Genomic DNA, 17114 nt, shown 5'->3' on the forward strand with positions numbered 1-17114 from the left:
AATCAAAAATTTCATTGAACAGTGGTGTGTCATCAAATATGATGATGAAATTTATCCTGGGACCATCGCTGAGGTCAATGAGACACATGGTTAAGATTTTACCATTTAAAATGGTTTCAAAAGTTTCAGAGTCTGGCTGTCACGTTTGGTATGGTTTCATTTCTTTTTGAAGTTTAGTCATGGTCATGGTTCCTGTTTGTCTTGTGATTCCCGTTATCCTGTCATGAGATCTTTTCATGTGCTTCCTTTTGGTTCATGTGTTATATTCTTATTGTTTTTTGTTTGTTCAGTGGTTTTGTTCACAGGTGTTTCTTGTTAGTCATTAGTCTTTAGGCTTGCTCGACTTGAACCGACGTTGCACAGACCAATCGATGAATGAATTCAAAGTACCTCAAGAGAGATTAGAAAGCAGACAGCTCTTATGCTTTTCAATCACTCTCTTGGTACTTTGATGTCATAAACCGATCGGTCTGTGCAGCGCCGGTTCAAGTCGAGCAAGCCTTTTGTGTATAAATAGCCTCCATGTCACCCATTATATTTTAGTCTAGCTTTTCTCCCTCAAACTGCTGTTTGGGAGTGTCAGCTTTGTTTATATTGTTTACATTTATTTGAATAAAGCTGCACTGTTTTCATCGCAACTCGACTCAGTGGATCTTATTACACTGGCAGAAAATGTTGTTGTTTTTTATATTTTAACTATGGGTGGTCAACTCTGTTTTTAATGTCAACTCTGTTATGATCAATGTCAACTCTGTTTGTTTAAGGTTTTACTTAAAAAAATATCATCATATGTGTTTTATTGTTAACAAATTGATCAGAATCTTATTAGCATAACTAGTATTCTTACTGCATGGAGTTTTAAAGGATTTCATTCATTTTTAAAGCCATGCTTAGAGCAATGCAATCTACTTTTCAGTTAAATGTGTTGATATTTTTACTCCAAAACAAAAAGTCTCTATCTTATTATGCTTAAAGTTGCATTAATGGATGAAAAGACAAAAGTTATCTTAGGGATGAAAGGTTTTAAAATTGTGTTACATTTGTTAACTGTATATATTTGACCCAATTTGCCTATAACAGAGTTGACAGGTTTTTCTGTTAGTACATCGATGTTCAGTATTAATATTTTGAATCTTACAAGTTTAAGATCAGCAAATATTGAAAATCATGAATTTAAAGTTCATTCTATGAAAATAAAAAAGTTTAACAGAAAAAAATAAACCAAATTTTTTGTTTTCTTTCTCTACTTGAAATGTACCCGCAATTCTGTAATGACCTATATATATATATATATATATATATATATATATATATATATATATATATACACACACACACACGGCAGGGCCCCAAAAACACCAGGTAAGTAAAACTTTGTAAGCCTAATGTAACATTATCACAAACAGACATTAAAGATAAATGAAGAATAAACACCAACCTCTGTCTGGTTCCTCTTGTTTTATTCTCCAGGTTTCTGGTTCCTCTGGTTTTATTCTCACGGTTTCTGGTTCCTCTGGTTTTATTCTCACGGTTTCTGGTTCCTCTGGTTTTATTCTCACGGTTTCTGGTTCCTCTGGTTTTATTCTCACGGTTTCTGGTTCCTCTGGTTTTATTCTCCAGGTTTCTGGTTCCTCTGGTTTTATTCTCCAGGTTTCTGGTTCCTCTGGTTTTATTCTCCAGGTTTCTGGTTCCTCTGGTTTTATTCTCACGGTTGCTGGTTCCTCTGGTTTTATTCTCACGGTTGCTGGTTCCTCGTGTTTTATTCTCCAGGTTTCTGGTTCCTCTGGTTTTATTCTCACGGTTTCTGGTTCCTCTTGTTTTATTCTCCAGGTTTTTGGTTCATCTGGTTTTATTCTCCAGGTTTCTGGTTCCTCTGGTTTTATTCTCCAGGTTTCTGGTTCCTCTTGTTTTATTCTCACGGTTTCTGGTTCATCTGGTTTTATTCTCACGGTTTCTGGTTCCTCTGGTTTTATTCCCCATGTTCCTGGTTCTTCTGGTTTTATTCTCCAGGTTTCTGGTTCACTCGTGTCCTCTTCTCTCTCCTCTTTAACAAACATCATTTTCACAGCAGCAGATCTCAGTTCAGCTGATACTCAAGATATTCCTGCTTGATTCAAAACTTAGACGACTGTGAAGGTGAAAATATTACAGGTAGGCCTATATAGCCTACTGAACTGATTAAGACACTGTATTTTTCTCTTAAAAGAAACATTTCTAACTGTTTTTATTAAGGCAGCATGCCGACATAACAACAACAGAGAGCGCGGACAAACTAATCTTCTTCCTCTGAGGTTTACTGGTGTTTGTCAAACAAACGAATGTGTTTAGCGCCTCCCGCTGGACTGGAGAGTGCGAGACGCAGAACAAATAAACACAGTCACAACATTTAAAATCCCCCAGACAGCACACGTCGGCCTCATCACCTAAAACATCGGAAAGGCGGAGACCGATATAATTCGTTCAGTCTTATGTTTTTCCAGCTCATCATTCGTCGGCTCCGAGTCTGTTCACCACCGCCGGCCGATGGCCGATGCCGCGCTTATCTGCGTGTGCACAGTTTTGGTCTCTTAGCAACCCAGAGAGAGAGAGAAGGCACTCATCTTGGCGACATCTGTGGCTTTCAGGTACTTCACTTCAGCTAACTTAAATACTAAAAAAATACTTCTTTAATTCTGTGACAATGAAAAGGTTGTATTAAGACACTCTTTGTGATTTTAAACAGTCTATGGGCAGCTGAAGAGACTGAGTCTCATTTTCAAATAATGTTAACGTTTAGCCAACATAGCGATTTTTTTAAAATTAATGTTAACGCCTCAATGCGTTTCCAGCTATTTCTCAGAGGGAAAATGTAAAAGCGGATTATTAAAGAATTTTCCACTCTTTTACAGGTTGCCAGATACATCTCTATGCTATTGTTGCTGTTGCTTTCTGAACTACAAAATGGTTTTTAAATTAATTATTGAGTGATTATTGAATGAAACTGTACATTATAAATGTAATGTTTTAGATGTTTGTGTAAATGGTGTGCCTTGAGTTCTGTGCGAGCGGGGAGAGGAGTTGCCATGGAAACGGGGCATCGACATCGACAAAGCGGCCTTTAGTCATTCATTTTCAATGTAAGCCGGCGTCGAGCAGCGGCGAGGATCGGCGCGGAGCGACTTGGTCGTTGAGAGCGCCGAGGAGAGTTAAAATCACTGATCTATAACTGGATCGCTCATCGCATTCTAAACTGCCAACAGGCAGTGAAGCCACCGGAAGTGTTCGATCCGCCATTTTACTAATCCCTACCAGCAGATCACCATTGAGTTACATTCAAGGGTGGTTCTTCAACTACAGGCACTTTTGGCCTTGTGAACCTGAGGGGAAAAAAAGTGTTCAAATCAAAATTGTCACAATCTAATAGTTAAATACAACTAGTCTAGTTTAATAATCCATAAGAGAACACACTAACATTATAAGACAAATTGGTGTTTTTTGACAGATTTTCCTATCCGCACTAAATAAATGTCATTTCCATCACATGTAAATATTTGATTATTATTTAAAATTAATATGATATACATAATTTCTTAACAGTGTAAGACCACTGTTACACATAGTTTTACCAATTTATACCTATATTACAATTACCATCCCTTATGAAAATTAACCATGGTTTTACTACAAATAAAACCAAAAAACCATGGTTACTATAGTTAAACCATGGTAATCACAAATTAACCATGGTTTTGCTAAATTAACCATAGTTTAACCATGGTATTTGTAGTAAATCTGTGGTTATACAAATGGTAGTCAACACGCCAAAAAACCATGGGTTACTACAGTTTTACCATAATAAAACCATGGTTATTTTTCGTAAGGGATAGATTTGTGCATTAAGTAAATTAATTGTCATGAGCACAACCTGAAATATAATATTGCATTGGTTAGATACATTTCTGAAAATTACTACTTGCGTTATTACATTAAGTGGAACATTATCCCATAAACTATGCAGAAATTTTTAATGAGTGGTTAGAATTTTGCACATATTTTTTAAAAGAGTTATGAGGTGGTGGAAATGACTGGATGTTGTGGAAATGACAATTAATTGTAAGCATTAATTGTAATTGTAAAATTATAACATTATAATTGGTTAGATGAACACTGTTTTGAATTTTGGAATACTTAAAAAACACCTAAAAAGTTATAGACGGTGGGCCGAGGGTCCGTATCTGCTTTACTTTTCGAAATGAATGATCCCCATGGAGGGAGAACCTGGATTTGTAAAGTTGGGACGGTTGTTTTATTTTCAACGATATGAAAAGTGTTGCCACTCCAATTTATTGCACATTTTCCCCGAAATCATAATGCACGATCCGTAAATATGCAGGCAAACGTGGTTGCCTACTATATTAGTTGAGCCAATAGCGCGGCAAGATACTGACATGGGAATATTACTATCCAATCAGATGTAGTTTATTTAGAACAGCTGTTACACGAATGATTCCGCTATCAGACACGAGCACCAGCGGTGACTGACCGTCAAGGAGATTCTTTGTGTGATTGTAAGTATTAATTTAATTAGAATATATTTATATAAAATGTTTGTTTTGTACACTGTGTTGTTCAAACGTGTGTAAGCGTCTCGTTAGTGTCGTTTTAAGTAGGGTAACGTTTCAGCTGGCGAACTAGCAGTAGCCAGAGCCGTTGAGATTATCATATTTAACTTAACGGTTCTGGCAGTAACTAGCATCATGCGATTACATATTTGATTTGGTGTAAACATTACATTCTAACGGTGACACTTCGTCCAACTCGCATAGACTACAGCTCCACTGTATGTTTGTGGATAATTATCTCAGATCGTTTTGCAAACGTTCTCCAAAAACTCAAGGCGAACATGAACCTGTTGATGTTTAAGACATTTAATTACCAGTTACATCTGACATAAGGTTATAGAGTCAGTATCATAATATTCGAATCAATATTCAAACCGGAGAGCTAAGAACTCTAACGTTAGTTAGAACTGTATGTATTAGAAATAAGATTATCACTATCAAAGAACATAAACTGCATTTATTTTTAATTTTAAAACAAACAAGATAAGTATAACTATCAAAAAAACATAAGACTATCAAACAAAGCAGAGTTATAATGTACATAAACCTGTCATACAGATTTACTTCTGCAAGAGTAGCAAACACACATCTCCCCACATGTGTACATGCATACACACATGTGCCCAAGTCATCTTCAAGTGACTTATTGTCACAGTTTAAACACTGACAGAGGTTTGTACATGGCAGCTCATGCAGTTTACATGTGCATCTACCTTTAACACAATTAGTTTTTTTACATGAGCAGTGCACAAGTTCCAGTATGGCCTCTGGAGCTGGCGGAAGAGTCATCCAGTCTACTCCGTAGAAATCTCCTACCATCTTCCAGCCATGATTTACAGGAGGAGGAATGTCTGGCATGCACTCAAGACACCTCCTGTGTACTGCAGCCTGATAGCTTGCCCGCTGGATGTGTTTATGCAAGGAGTCTTTGTTTGGAGGCAAGTCTCTCTCAGAACATTTACCTGATTTGAACAGGTTGGCCCTTGCAATATTGACATCTTGGCAGTCCTTCTGATCATATAGATCACACGTGTAAGCTTCCAGAGCCTCAAATAGTTCTGGTGATGGGGTGAAACTTGTTCCTAGTTCTCTAAACATGGTGATGTATTCTGTTTTTGAACTTAGTTTTTTGTATGCTTTTTCTTTTCCAACCTTATGCAGAGCGCTCACTGTGTCACATCCAGAAAAGGCATGCAGACCTACAAGGGCATCACATTTGTCTTCGCCAAGATGGGCATGTAGCTTGGTAATATCAGTAATGTGTGTGTCTCTCCCCTTGGCTGTATGGAAATGGAGGTGGCCATCAATGTGGCTGCAGAAAGCTAGAGCCAGCACAAATACATCGGTGTCTGGGCTCTTGATTACCAGGTCATGGCTGTGTTTGGCTGCATGGGCTGCATGCAGAATCATTCTGGTGTCTGCCTCCTCTTGACTTGTCTCTAGGTCTTTGAGTTCCAGTATCTCAAGGTCAGTATTGCTCACATTCATCTTAATGGCGTCACACTTGCTTCCATGTGCAACAATGATGGTTATATTGCCAATTATATTCTTTGCAGTTAAGCTCCAATGTTGGAAGAAATACTCCAGTAAGTTTTCTTTATTTTGGCCACATGCCAGAAATTTTTTCCACTGCTTTGGGGTTTTTTGGTCATCTCCATAGATTTTGATTTTTTGGTAGCCCTGTTCTGCGCGCCGACTACGCTCAGCATTTTTGATGCTCAGGTCGCTGTATGTGTCACATACAAAATGAAGCTCTGTTGACCTTGTTGCCTTAGCTGAGTGAACTAATGTGTTCAGTACATGATCAGCATACAACCCAAATGTTGGCTGTGGCTTTAGTTGTTGCACCAGAGCCATAGCATCCCAAATCCAAACTGAGCCATCAGGAATGTCACTCACTGTTGCAGGCGGGTTGATCTGATCTAGCAAGATGTGCATCAGCTTAGCTTTGTTGGTTTTGACCAGAGAGCCATCAAAGTTGGAAATTGACTGTGGAAAAGGACCCAAACTGTAAGTGAGCATTTCATTGATGTTAATTTGCCTAACCCCGCCCACAACAATTAGCCTTGCAAACAAGTTGCGATGTGATGTCAGGGTAATTTCTTTTCCTCTAATTTTTGTGACTGTGCTTTGTCCATTGTCTTTAAATGTTTTTATTTTCATTTTCTTTATAGGGTCATGAAATGATGCTTGGCCATGGACTATCCTTTTTTCACAGAATTCAGTGAGTGCCTTAACACCTCTTTGTTTAGCCCCTAGTAAGTCTGTGGCAACATTTTCTGATGCCTGTTGGCCAGAAGAGATGTGACAAAGAGAATCTCCATCCAGCAATGGGTCAAAAGGGTTAACCATATTTTGGATAGTGGCCACAATGTTCATCACATCAGCCTGATCTCTCTGCATTCTGGTGTTGTCTAGCTCACAATTAAGATGTCCTACCGGGCACTTTCATGCCATTGTTTTGCATTCAAAAGTGATTGCTGCCCGCTCATGTTGTGTTAGGGTCCAGCGGTGAACTGCACCCTTGTTCAGAGAGAACCCACTGATGCCTCCCTTTGTCTTGGAGTCACGATTGGCTGTTTGCTCAATGACTTGATCACATGCTGTGCCGGCAAAACCATGACTTTGATGTCTTTGTGCCACAAAGTCACCTGAAAGAAGCTGCTGGTGTGCTGAAGGGTGTGTGTCTTCCAGGTTGGTCATTTCAGCCCAATATGCCGTCAAATACCTTGCATAATTTACTTTGTCACAGGCAAAAAACCAGGGCAGCATACTTTGCACAGTGGACAAATGGAGAGCCCAGTTCCCCTCTCTTGTTGCCCTGATGAAAACAAGCAAATCTTCCATCATGTCAAGGTATGTGCTCCAAAATGCAAATGTGTGGTTACAGTTGTTTTTCACCACAAATTCTTCATAACCTTGCAGTAACTGCTGAAATGTGTCTGATGTTAGCATGCCCTTGAACTCTTCAGAGGGAAAACACTCCTGCAGATCTGTTGCCACTTTTAAAGCAACTGCATTTTGTTCTTGTGTGAGTGTGTCCAAGTATGCCCACCATCGCAGTTTCTGGAGTGCTTCCATCAGGAGTTTGTGAGCCCGTATGCTCCTGTTGTAGTGATGGCCGGAGATCACTCCATTGATTGAGCCTGTGGCCACCAGGTCAGACTCAATCAAGATGTCCTGAAAGCCTGCATCACCATACAACTTTCCTATGCATGACAGATACGCCATTGCTGTGTGGAATTCTCCCATCCTCACTACGATTCTCTCAGAGTAAGAATCTGTTTGCCAACGGATCTCTTGGGCCTTGTCGTATATGGCTTGATCCATAACTAAAACAACTTCTTTTTGTTTCAAGCTGTCAGCAATGGCAATGGAGCGGCTCAGGATGGTGTGGACAGTGTTGAGATCAGTCGGACTGGCGTCAATCACTGGGAGGTAGCCAATATGTGTAGATGGTGGTAGTACTGTGTCTTCCTTCAACATTATATTATACCCTGTCCATCCAGAAAGGATTTTGTGCTGGGCCTCAGGTACTTTCAGTAAAAAGAATGCAGCATCAATTCTTCTACCGGTAGTTTGGGCATATCTGTATTGGTCCTGATGGAGATCAATCTTCAATGCAAAGTTCTGTGGACCAGACCGCTTTCCTCTTGTGTATGTTGAAAGATTCAGTGGAGGAGGATGAACCGACCGCTCTCGTGTTCTCTGTCTGGGTAATGTGTCTGGTAAGGATGCTGTATAACTATTTATGGCCCTCTGAATTATTATACCATTGGTGTTATGTGTTGTCCCTTTACCTGAAAGAGTCTCCTCTCCAAAGTCATTATTGTCCCAGACAAGAGTCACAGGCACTTCATCACTGATTTTTTCAGGGATGTATATTTCTCCCCTCTCCATTTGTAGATGAGCAAGGGCAGTATCATGCTCAAGGACCTGGGAATTAGATGAGCAGTGACCCAGACCATTTAACAGCCCTATAAGCTGTGCAGAGCCAGTCATATGCCGAACTGCCATTGCAAGTGAGCACTGTTTAGGCATGAGCCACCTTCCTCTGGTTGCCAGGGTAATAATGTCCTGACAAGTGGACACTATCTTTCTGTTGTCCCCTGAAGTGACATCAACACGTTCATCTGACGGTTGTGATGACATTCCTGATATCCATGCAATGAAGTTAAAAAGTTGGTGAGGCACTACACTCATGCCATTTTCCAGTGTGAGATCACTTGCTGTTGGAGGGCATGGTAGCTTTGGGTATATTTTTGATGTATTTTGAATTATTTCTTTAAGTCTCATTGCTGCGTGATATAACTCCCGAGAATCATCCGTGGTGTTGGTGGCGTTTTCTATATTTCCTTGACTTGTCATTTCTCCTTCACTTTCTTCAGATGAGGAGGAAGCAGAGGAGAAGGCAACTTCATGCACAATCTCGTCAGCTGACAGATTGTCCACATATACAAGGTAGGTTGTGGATGCCTTCAGGAACTTCAAGAAGGGATAAGACTTGTGAAGTCTTGACTTTAGTGAGTGTGACTTATAAGCTGCAATGTTCACTCCCTCTGTTTCTTCCACAGATTTTTTGAAAAGCAAATTCAGCTTTGACAGTCGAAGTACTTCGCGTTGTTTTAACAGCTTCTCCTCAATGACTGTTTTGCAGAAGTGCTTGTATCCATTTTCATATATGTTTGTTTCTGTTCTCTCAATTTTGTGTGTGGTCAGATACCGGGTATAATCTCGATAGCAAGTGAAGTGATACCGTGCTTCACTAGCCACCAAGTCCCTGTCTTGGATCTGGAGAAGGAGAGACTCGTCCCTTTTCTCTTCAGCGGCGAGTAGCAATTTCCCGGCATGGAGTGTTTCACACTGTTAGCTTTTCTTTTACCCTTTTCCTGCTGTGTGACTGAACCTTGTACTTCTCATGTTTGCATATAATGCATTGTACTGGAAGCAGGTGTGGGGCCCGCTTGGACGTGCAGGAATCACAGGCGTAAGATCTCAGAGCCCGTGTTTTAACTGGAGTTGCCTCCCCATCCTCTGCCTCTACCACTAAAAGTGCAAAACAATTGATTTAGGTTCTGCACCCTTCCCCACATCACCTATTAAAGAAAAATGGTTTGTAACTTTCAGCAGGGTATATTGGTTCCACCTGTTCCCTTAACACGGGTAATAAACCTGTTTCACAGCTTTCAGGTGTCCGTCCTTGATGTTAATGAGGCCATAATAGGAAGGGTTAATTTTTGCAGGGTGTTTTTTATTTATTTTTATTATATTAGTGATTAAATAAAAATAAAAATGGCATCATTACTCCATTCTTCAGTGTCACATGTGACATCCAGTCTATCACATGATCATTTAGAAATGATTCTAATATTCTGATTTTTTTTTTAGTGTTGCAAACAGTTCTGCTGTCTAATATATTTGATGAATAAAAGATTAAAAAAAATTATTTACTATCACTTTTTATCAATTTAACATATCCTTGCTGAATAAAAGTATTGATTTTATTTAAAAAAGAAAAAAAATTACTGTCCAGTAGTGTATATTGTTGTTACAAAATATTTTTATTTAAAAAAAAAAGCAGTAGCAGTTATGTTTTTTTGTTTTGTTTTACTTTTTATTCCTCAAAGTATCCTAAAAAAGTATCACATTTTCTGAAAAAATATTAAGCAGAACTGTTTCCAACTTTGATAATGAAACATCATTAGAATGATTTCTAAACGATTGTGTGATAATTATCCTAAAAATTCAGCTTTGCATCACAAAAATAAATGATAATTTAAAGTATAATAAATTGAAAATCAATTATTTTAATTGTAATAATATAATCACAATCTTACATTTTTTTTTCTCTGTATTTTAGATAAAGTAAATGCAGGCTTGATGAGCGGAAGAAACTCATAAAAAAAAAAAAAAAACATGAAAAATAGTACTGTTTCCAAACTTTTGACCTGTACTGTATGTCCAATACTGCACTGCCCGTCTATACAATATAATACCAACCTTCCTTTGCAGTTTCTTCAACTGATACTGCCTTCTCTCTTCTCCTTTGTGCTCGTTTTATCTTTGTTATATTTGTGAAATGACTGTAGCACTCCCTGTGGTAGCCAGTGTTAGCTGGTTTGACTAACTGGTTTGTAGGTTCCTGGCTTTGCAACTTGTATGCCTGTACTGCCTCTTCTGCAATGATACTTTCTATGCCCTCAAGGTCTTTCCACAGAAACACTGATTTAATAAATTTCTCCCAACTTGGTGGGTCCACCACTTCCCTCAAATATATGCATACAGCACTTCATGTTTTTTTTTTTAAAGTAAGTAAACATGGGCGGGAAAAAAAGTATTGTCTGTCTCATTTTTTTCATGACGCTGTTTCCAAGCAATACCATTATGTCAAATGTGTTAAATCAGAAGGGTGTATTTATTAAAGATTACAAAGAAATGACAGGATATCGTATGACAAAAGGTGTTTACATAAAATAAAAACAAATATAAATGTATAACGTAACCTCTACATTATTATTTTGTGTCAAACTGAATATGTAACAAAATTAGGTAAAATAGTTCTTATCTTAAATAGTACAATCTTAAATCCTGGGCGCGAAGCGCGCCAGTGCGTTCACAAACGCATCACCGACACTTTCCACGCACGCTATTGGCTGAAGGCAACAAATACGTCATGCAGGTCGGACCCCGCGCGTAGCTGCTTGCTCTATTCGCCGGGAAAATAACCTGGAGAAAATTACCGATATTATAGTAATGTGCAAAGTGTTTGAGTGGCAACAATTTTTATTTGCTTTGTTGAAAAGCGTATCGGTTATATCTAAAAAACCGGGTTATCCCTCGCCACAGATCATTTGAAAACACGAAATCTCCCCTCGGCCCACCGTCTATTAGTCATGTCAATGCATTGTAAAATGAACTAATAAGCATCTTGAGCATGCACACGTTGTATGTGAGTTAGTTTGGTATTGTACAATTCTAATCGGTCTCTTAGATGAACACTGTTCTGAAGAGAACATTTAAAAGATACCTTAAACTATAACATATAAATTATCATATAACATGAACTGTAAAGCACCTAGTTCACGAGGGCTGTGCGTGTATGAGAGAGAGAGAGAGAGAGTAAAATGGAGGCTTTATTATGGCAATTATGGTGACCAGACTGTATGTGTGTGAGAGATAATGTGCATGAAAGTGAGGTAGTATGTGTTAAAGAGTTTATGAGAGAGGGAGTGTGTGTGTGTGTGTGTGTGTGTGTGTGTGTGTGTGTGTGAGAGAGAGAGAGAGAGAGAGAGAGAGAGAGAGATGTGATCCAAATCTTGCATATTTCTTTCCAAACTTCCATCTTAGGCCCAATCCAAATTCTACCCCTTAGCCAGGGATAGGGAACTCCGGTCCTGGAGGGCCAATGTCCTGCAGAGTTTAGCTCCAACCCTAATTAAACACACCTGAACAAGGCAATTAGTGTTTTCTGGATTACTAGATAGATACAGTCAAGGTGAGTTTTTATGAGGGCTGAAGCTAGCACTATCTGCAGTGGCCCTCCAGGACCAGAGTTGCCTATCCCTGCCCTTAGCCCTTCCCCTTTCTCCTACCCCAGCTAACGCACGTTCACGTGAAGGGGTAGGGGTGTCTTGATTCTCTTTTGGTTGGAGGGGTAGGGGTAGGGGTAAGGGGAAGGGCCAGATAGCCCTTCAAACGAAGATTTTTCGGGACCACACTTCAAACGAAGGGGTATGAATTATCTCATCAACATGGCTGCTACAGCGAACAAAAGACACATAAATGTAAGCTTTTTTGGCATAAATAAAGATTATAATGAAGAATAATCATTTTATTTATGCTACATTCAATTGTGAGTTCATATTAACAATCATGTTACTCAAAGAAATGTTTGCAAAAAAATTGCTAATATTTGCTAAGGTCATATCATTACAGACTGCATGATAGTGGCACAGCATATGTCTGATCAGGGGCAATAACTGCCGTAGACATTGATGGGGACTAATCCCCCCAATAATTAGAAATCACTAAACCATAAGGGAAGGGGTATAAAATAGAATTGGGATTGGGCCATAATCTCCTTGTGCCGTTTTATCACTTGTACGGGCTCAGGGATGAGGCCTATTATATCCATGGGTTGGTACCAGATGACATCATCTCTCAGTGGCTAATAAAACTATTGATCCCAGCACCACTGAGACCTTTCTCCAGTTGACTTCTGCGGCATCTTAAAAATAGATAAAATGAAATTTCAACAAATATATATTTGAATAAAAACGTAAGCGTTGTACATTTCAATAAAAAAATATTCATATGTAGCCACTCATTCTATGAATTACACCTTGTAAGCATTAATGTCATTTCCACCCAAGATGGTAATGTGGTGGAAATGACGGTGGTGGAAATGACAATTCTACAGTATTTTGTAAAAAAATCCAAGCTAGTATTACAGATTAGCTATGAATTGGTAGCAAGCATTCCATGCATGCAAAATAAATATATTTGTGTTAAAAAAATCAATTTATTGACAGACTCATTTGATGTTCCGCCATGTTTGGAAATTACATACAATAAAAATATTTTCATTTCAAGCAATATTTACCTTGAATTTTCTTCTCCAAGTTGCTAAAGAAATTTAAAATCTCCTCCATGTCAGACATGTGCTGTGATGTCATTGTCAATATCCATAGAAACTACCCAAACAATCTTTCAAAAAAACTTTTTAAAAGGACATTACAGCATTGTGGTGGAAATGACGGCAATACTGTGGGACAACTACATTTTGTATATAAAATCACATTAATAGTTGGCTGAATATGGGTAGCATTATTCAATTTGGAATGTAATATGCAAAATGACAATGCAATATGTAAAATGGCAATGCATTTCTGTATTTACATTTACATTTTCCAATACATTTGTGCAACGTTTGGTGCAAAATGAAAATTAAATTACATAAGTTTAATTTGCCATTTCATACACCAGTTTTAATATGTAAAATAAATACTAATTTTAACGCTTTATAAGTTGCAAAATTAAAATTAAAATGTATTACAGATATGATTAGATATGTCTAACACGTTCAAGCAAAAACTGTGGCAAAATGATAATTTAAATGCTGTTTTTCTTAAATGCATTAACACTCACAGTCAAGACACTTACGATTGCATTTTCATTCAATGTCCCGCAATGAATGTAGCAAAATTCAATGTGCACATTGAAAATGCATTCCGAACCAATCACGTCTCCGCCTCCTTGCGCCATGTCAATCACTGCGTGAACAAGGCGGGGCTTACAGAAGGTCAAGAGACTCAAGTGAGAGAACACGGACAAGACAGTGGCCTGTGTACGTTTTGATCATTTCGGTTTATGGCTTCAATATGTCATTCGCACTTGTGGGCGGAGCTGAAACGCTGCTTTCATCTGATTGGTCGAATCGCTCCGCTTTCAGCTAGGTCTTTTTATTCTTTAAGGCAGAATAAGAGTCAGTGCGAGTGAAGCACTGTAATGTCTGAAACCACCGCTCACTGTTAATTAGCATACTATTTGAATCAGATATAGTAGCTGGGCACATAATTTGTGCTGCTGAGACCTGCAAGAGAACCCGCTAAATTACTGTGTGAATATTGTCCCACTGATAAATACAGTGCAAATAGTTCTGTCTCCTTGGATAACAGTGAAGTGGAAATAAATATAGTTAAATTTATGAAATAAAATGAAATAGGATTTTTTGGGAAGGTAAGTCTGGCCAGTTATACAAGCAACACGAGTCGGACGAGTCTGAAGATCTGAGCTGAATTGGGTGAAACATTTAAGTTCTAGTCTGTGTCATTAAGCCTACTCTCATAATAAATAATAATAATAATGTTAACTAGTTGCATCAGTCCAAAAATACGTCATGACGAGGAAAAAAACATATATAAGTCACACTGGACTATAAGTCGCATTTATTCAGGACCAAGAGAAAACATTACCGACTACAGCCGCGAGAGGGCGCTCTGAGGTAGGCTACAGGAGCACTGAGCAGCATAGAGCTAATTTTACTATTTTTATTTAGAAATTTAACTATATTATATTATTTACAATTATTTATTAATGTCACACACACACATAGTGCCTTATGACTTAAAACATGGAACTGTTCAGTCTATTATTGATTTTTATTTCCACTTCACTTTTATCCAAAGAGACAGAACTATTTGCACTGTATTTATCAGTGGGACAATATTCATACAATACTACAACCTAGAAATAATTTGCAGGTCTCAGCAGCACGAATTATGTGCCCAGCTATATCTGATTCAAATATTATGCTAATTAACAGTGAGCGGTGGTTTCAGACATTACAGTGCTTCACTCACACTGACTCTTATTTTGCCTGAAAGAATAAAAAGACCGAGCTGAAAGCAGAGCGAATCGACCAATAGGATGAAAGCAGCGTTTCAGCTCCGCCCACAAGTGCGAATGAAATATTGAAGCCATAAACCGAAATGATCAAAACGTACAAGGACCATTGTCTTGTCCATGTTCTCTCACTTGAATCATCTTCTTGAGATGTGAGTCTCTGACCTTCTGTAAGCCCCGCCTTGTTCACGCAGTGATTGACATGGCTGGAGGGGGCGGAGACGTGATCGGCTCGGAATGCATTTTCAATGTGCACATTGAATTTTGCTACATTCATTGAATGAAAATGCAATCGCAAGTGTCTTGACTGTGAGTGTTAATGCATTTAAGAAAAATAGCATTTAAATGATCATTTTGCCACAGTTTTTGCTTGAACATGTTAGACATATCTAATCATTTCTGTAATACATTTTCATTTTAATTTTGCAACTTATAAAGCGTTAAAATTAATATTCATTTTACATATTAAAACTGGTGTAGGAAATGGCAAACGAAAATTCTGTAATGTAATTTAATTTTCATTTTCATTTTGCACCAAACGTTGCACAAATGTATTGGAAAATGTAAATGAAAATACAGAAATGCATTGCCATTTTACATATTGCATTTTCATTTTGCATATTACACCCCAAATTGAATAATGCTACCCATATGCTTCCATAGTCTGACCTTAAAATCCTCAATTATGTTTTGATTATTTTACTAATACTTTATTCAATCATATAAAAAAAAATGGATGAATCATTTTTTTACACTTCTTTTTCATTATTGAAGATCAGAAGTCTGGATGTGGGACAAGCACAAAACAGCAATATTTGCATGTATAATGATGTTTAAAAAGGTGAAAAAATAATTACAGACTACTGGTAAAAAGTTCCTAAAGTACTTTCATTGTAAATTTAACTAGGCAAGTGTGAATTTTTCAAAATTAAATGTTTTTTATAAAATATGATCAAAGGACATGAAAGTGCCCATAGTCTAAGAATTGCCCTCAAACCGCTGTCCTAAAATAACTCGATTAGAAGCTGATCAGTCAAACGGGACTCGTTTTTATGTTATGTGTAATAAAGTAATGTTTACTTCAGATGTTATCTGCAGTGTTTACGGTCTTTTGGGACAGGATAAGCGATATATTTAAATTGTGTTGGTGGGTGTGTCTGCTGCGCACTGACAACACAGGTAACTGATCAAACACAAAAATGGCTTATTTCTTTATGAACAAAGTTATTCAGGAATTATTAAACGAACGTATTAGTATCAGAAATGGATTTTAATATATTACAATGAATTATACAATTATGAAGTTAACAAAACAAAGCAAATTAGCTTAAATAAATAAAATAAATAAAAAAAACTACAGAAAAAAATCCAATATGGTCCAAAAAGCTGACTGAGCATAAACTGCAAGTTTTAGATTTTTGGGGCTTTGAAGTTGGTGGTCGTCGGTTCATACCGGCAGATCGCCATCTCCCACTGCTCTCTCTTTTGGAAAAATTTCAGTAAGTATTTGAAACTATAATTAAGATATACCTTTGTAGTCGTAACTTAAAGTGATTTTTCAACAGTTTTTACTATAATCACAGGCTTTCGGAAATCAAATCTGTATTCTTGACTAGCAGTGTTGGTAGCTTAGTTGGTATCTACTAGCTAAAGTTTTTTTTTTTTTTTTTTCAGGCTCAATACTTCATACATACTTACTGTAGGGGAATTTACAGTTAAAACCCAAGGACCAGATATGTCGCAATGAAGACCAGGAGTCAGAGATGAGTTCAATTAATAATAATAATTTTACTTGAAGAAAATAGTTTGCAATTTCATCAGCAGAAGTCAGCTTCAACACTCTCGAAGGAGTTCGCAGGCCGCCCCCGTACAACTCATAATCAACCACAGTTATACCCTGACAGAGGATACTAATTGCGTCAATACATGAGTCAACAAAATTCTGATTGGAGAGTTTTATCTAGGTTTTGGAACCAAAGACGTATATCTGATATGCTGGACACTGGCAGTTGATCGTTTGTCCTGGGACTGTCTGAGCTTCTCCCTGTACAGAAAGATACTAACACAAATACATAGAGAACTTATCTAAAATTCAAGGCTTTCTAGCAC

The 17114-nt window shown here is 37.9% G+C and overlaps 1 protein-coding gene and 1 long non-coding RNA gene across 9 annotated transcripts in view; one reads left to right on the forward strand and one right to left on the reverse strand.

Annotated features, from left to right (window-relative positions):
* LOC113047434 (zinc finger protein 271-like) overlaps positions 1–17114 on the reverse strand; it is a 56746-nt gene that overhangs the window by 18436 nt on the left and 21196 nt on the right. Inside the window, exon 2 of one of the 6 annotated variants that reach the window (XM_026208797.1) lies at positions 6605–6615. The exons of 3 other annotated variants lie outside the window; for them this stretch is intronic. In XM_026208797.1, coding sequence (XP_026064582.1) covers positions 6605–6615 — 11 coding nt within the window. Of the gene's footprint in view, positions 1–564; positions 579–1438; positions 1495–6604; positions 6616–17114 lie in introns of those variants that run through there. 2 more of the 6 variants (XM_026208798.1, XM_026208801.1) reach the window with 2 other exon arrangements.
* Positions 7440–9847, forward strand: LOC113047518 (uncharacterized). Of its 3 annotated transcripts, none has more exons than XR_003276275.1 (5): positions 7440–7874; positions 7960–8329; positions 8508–8786; positions 8990–9062; positions 9321–9847. It is a non-coding gene; the product is annotated as an uncharacterized LOC113047518 (long non-coding RNA). The 3 variants fall into 3 exon arrangements; XR_003276276.1 differs by lacking the exon at positions 9321–9847 and adding an exon at positions 9176–9311; XR_003276274.1 differs by lacking the exon at positions 9321–9847 and having other exon boundaries at positions 8990–9156.

Source organism: Carassius auratus, chromosome 28 (genome assembly GCF_003368295.1).
Source record: "Carassius auratus strain Wakin chromosome 28, ASM336829v1, whole genome shotgun sequence".
Lineage (NCBI taxonomy): Eukaryota > Metazoa > Chordata > Actinopteri > Cypriniformes > Cyprinidae > Carassius > Carassius auratus.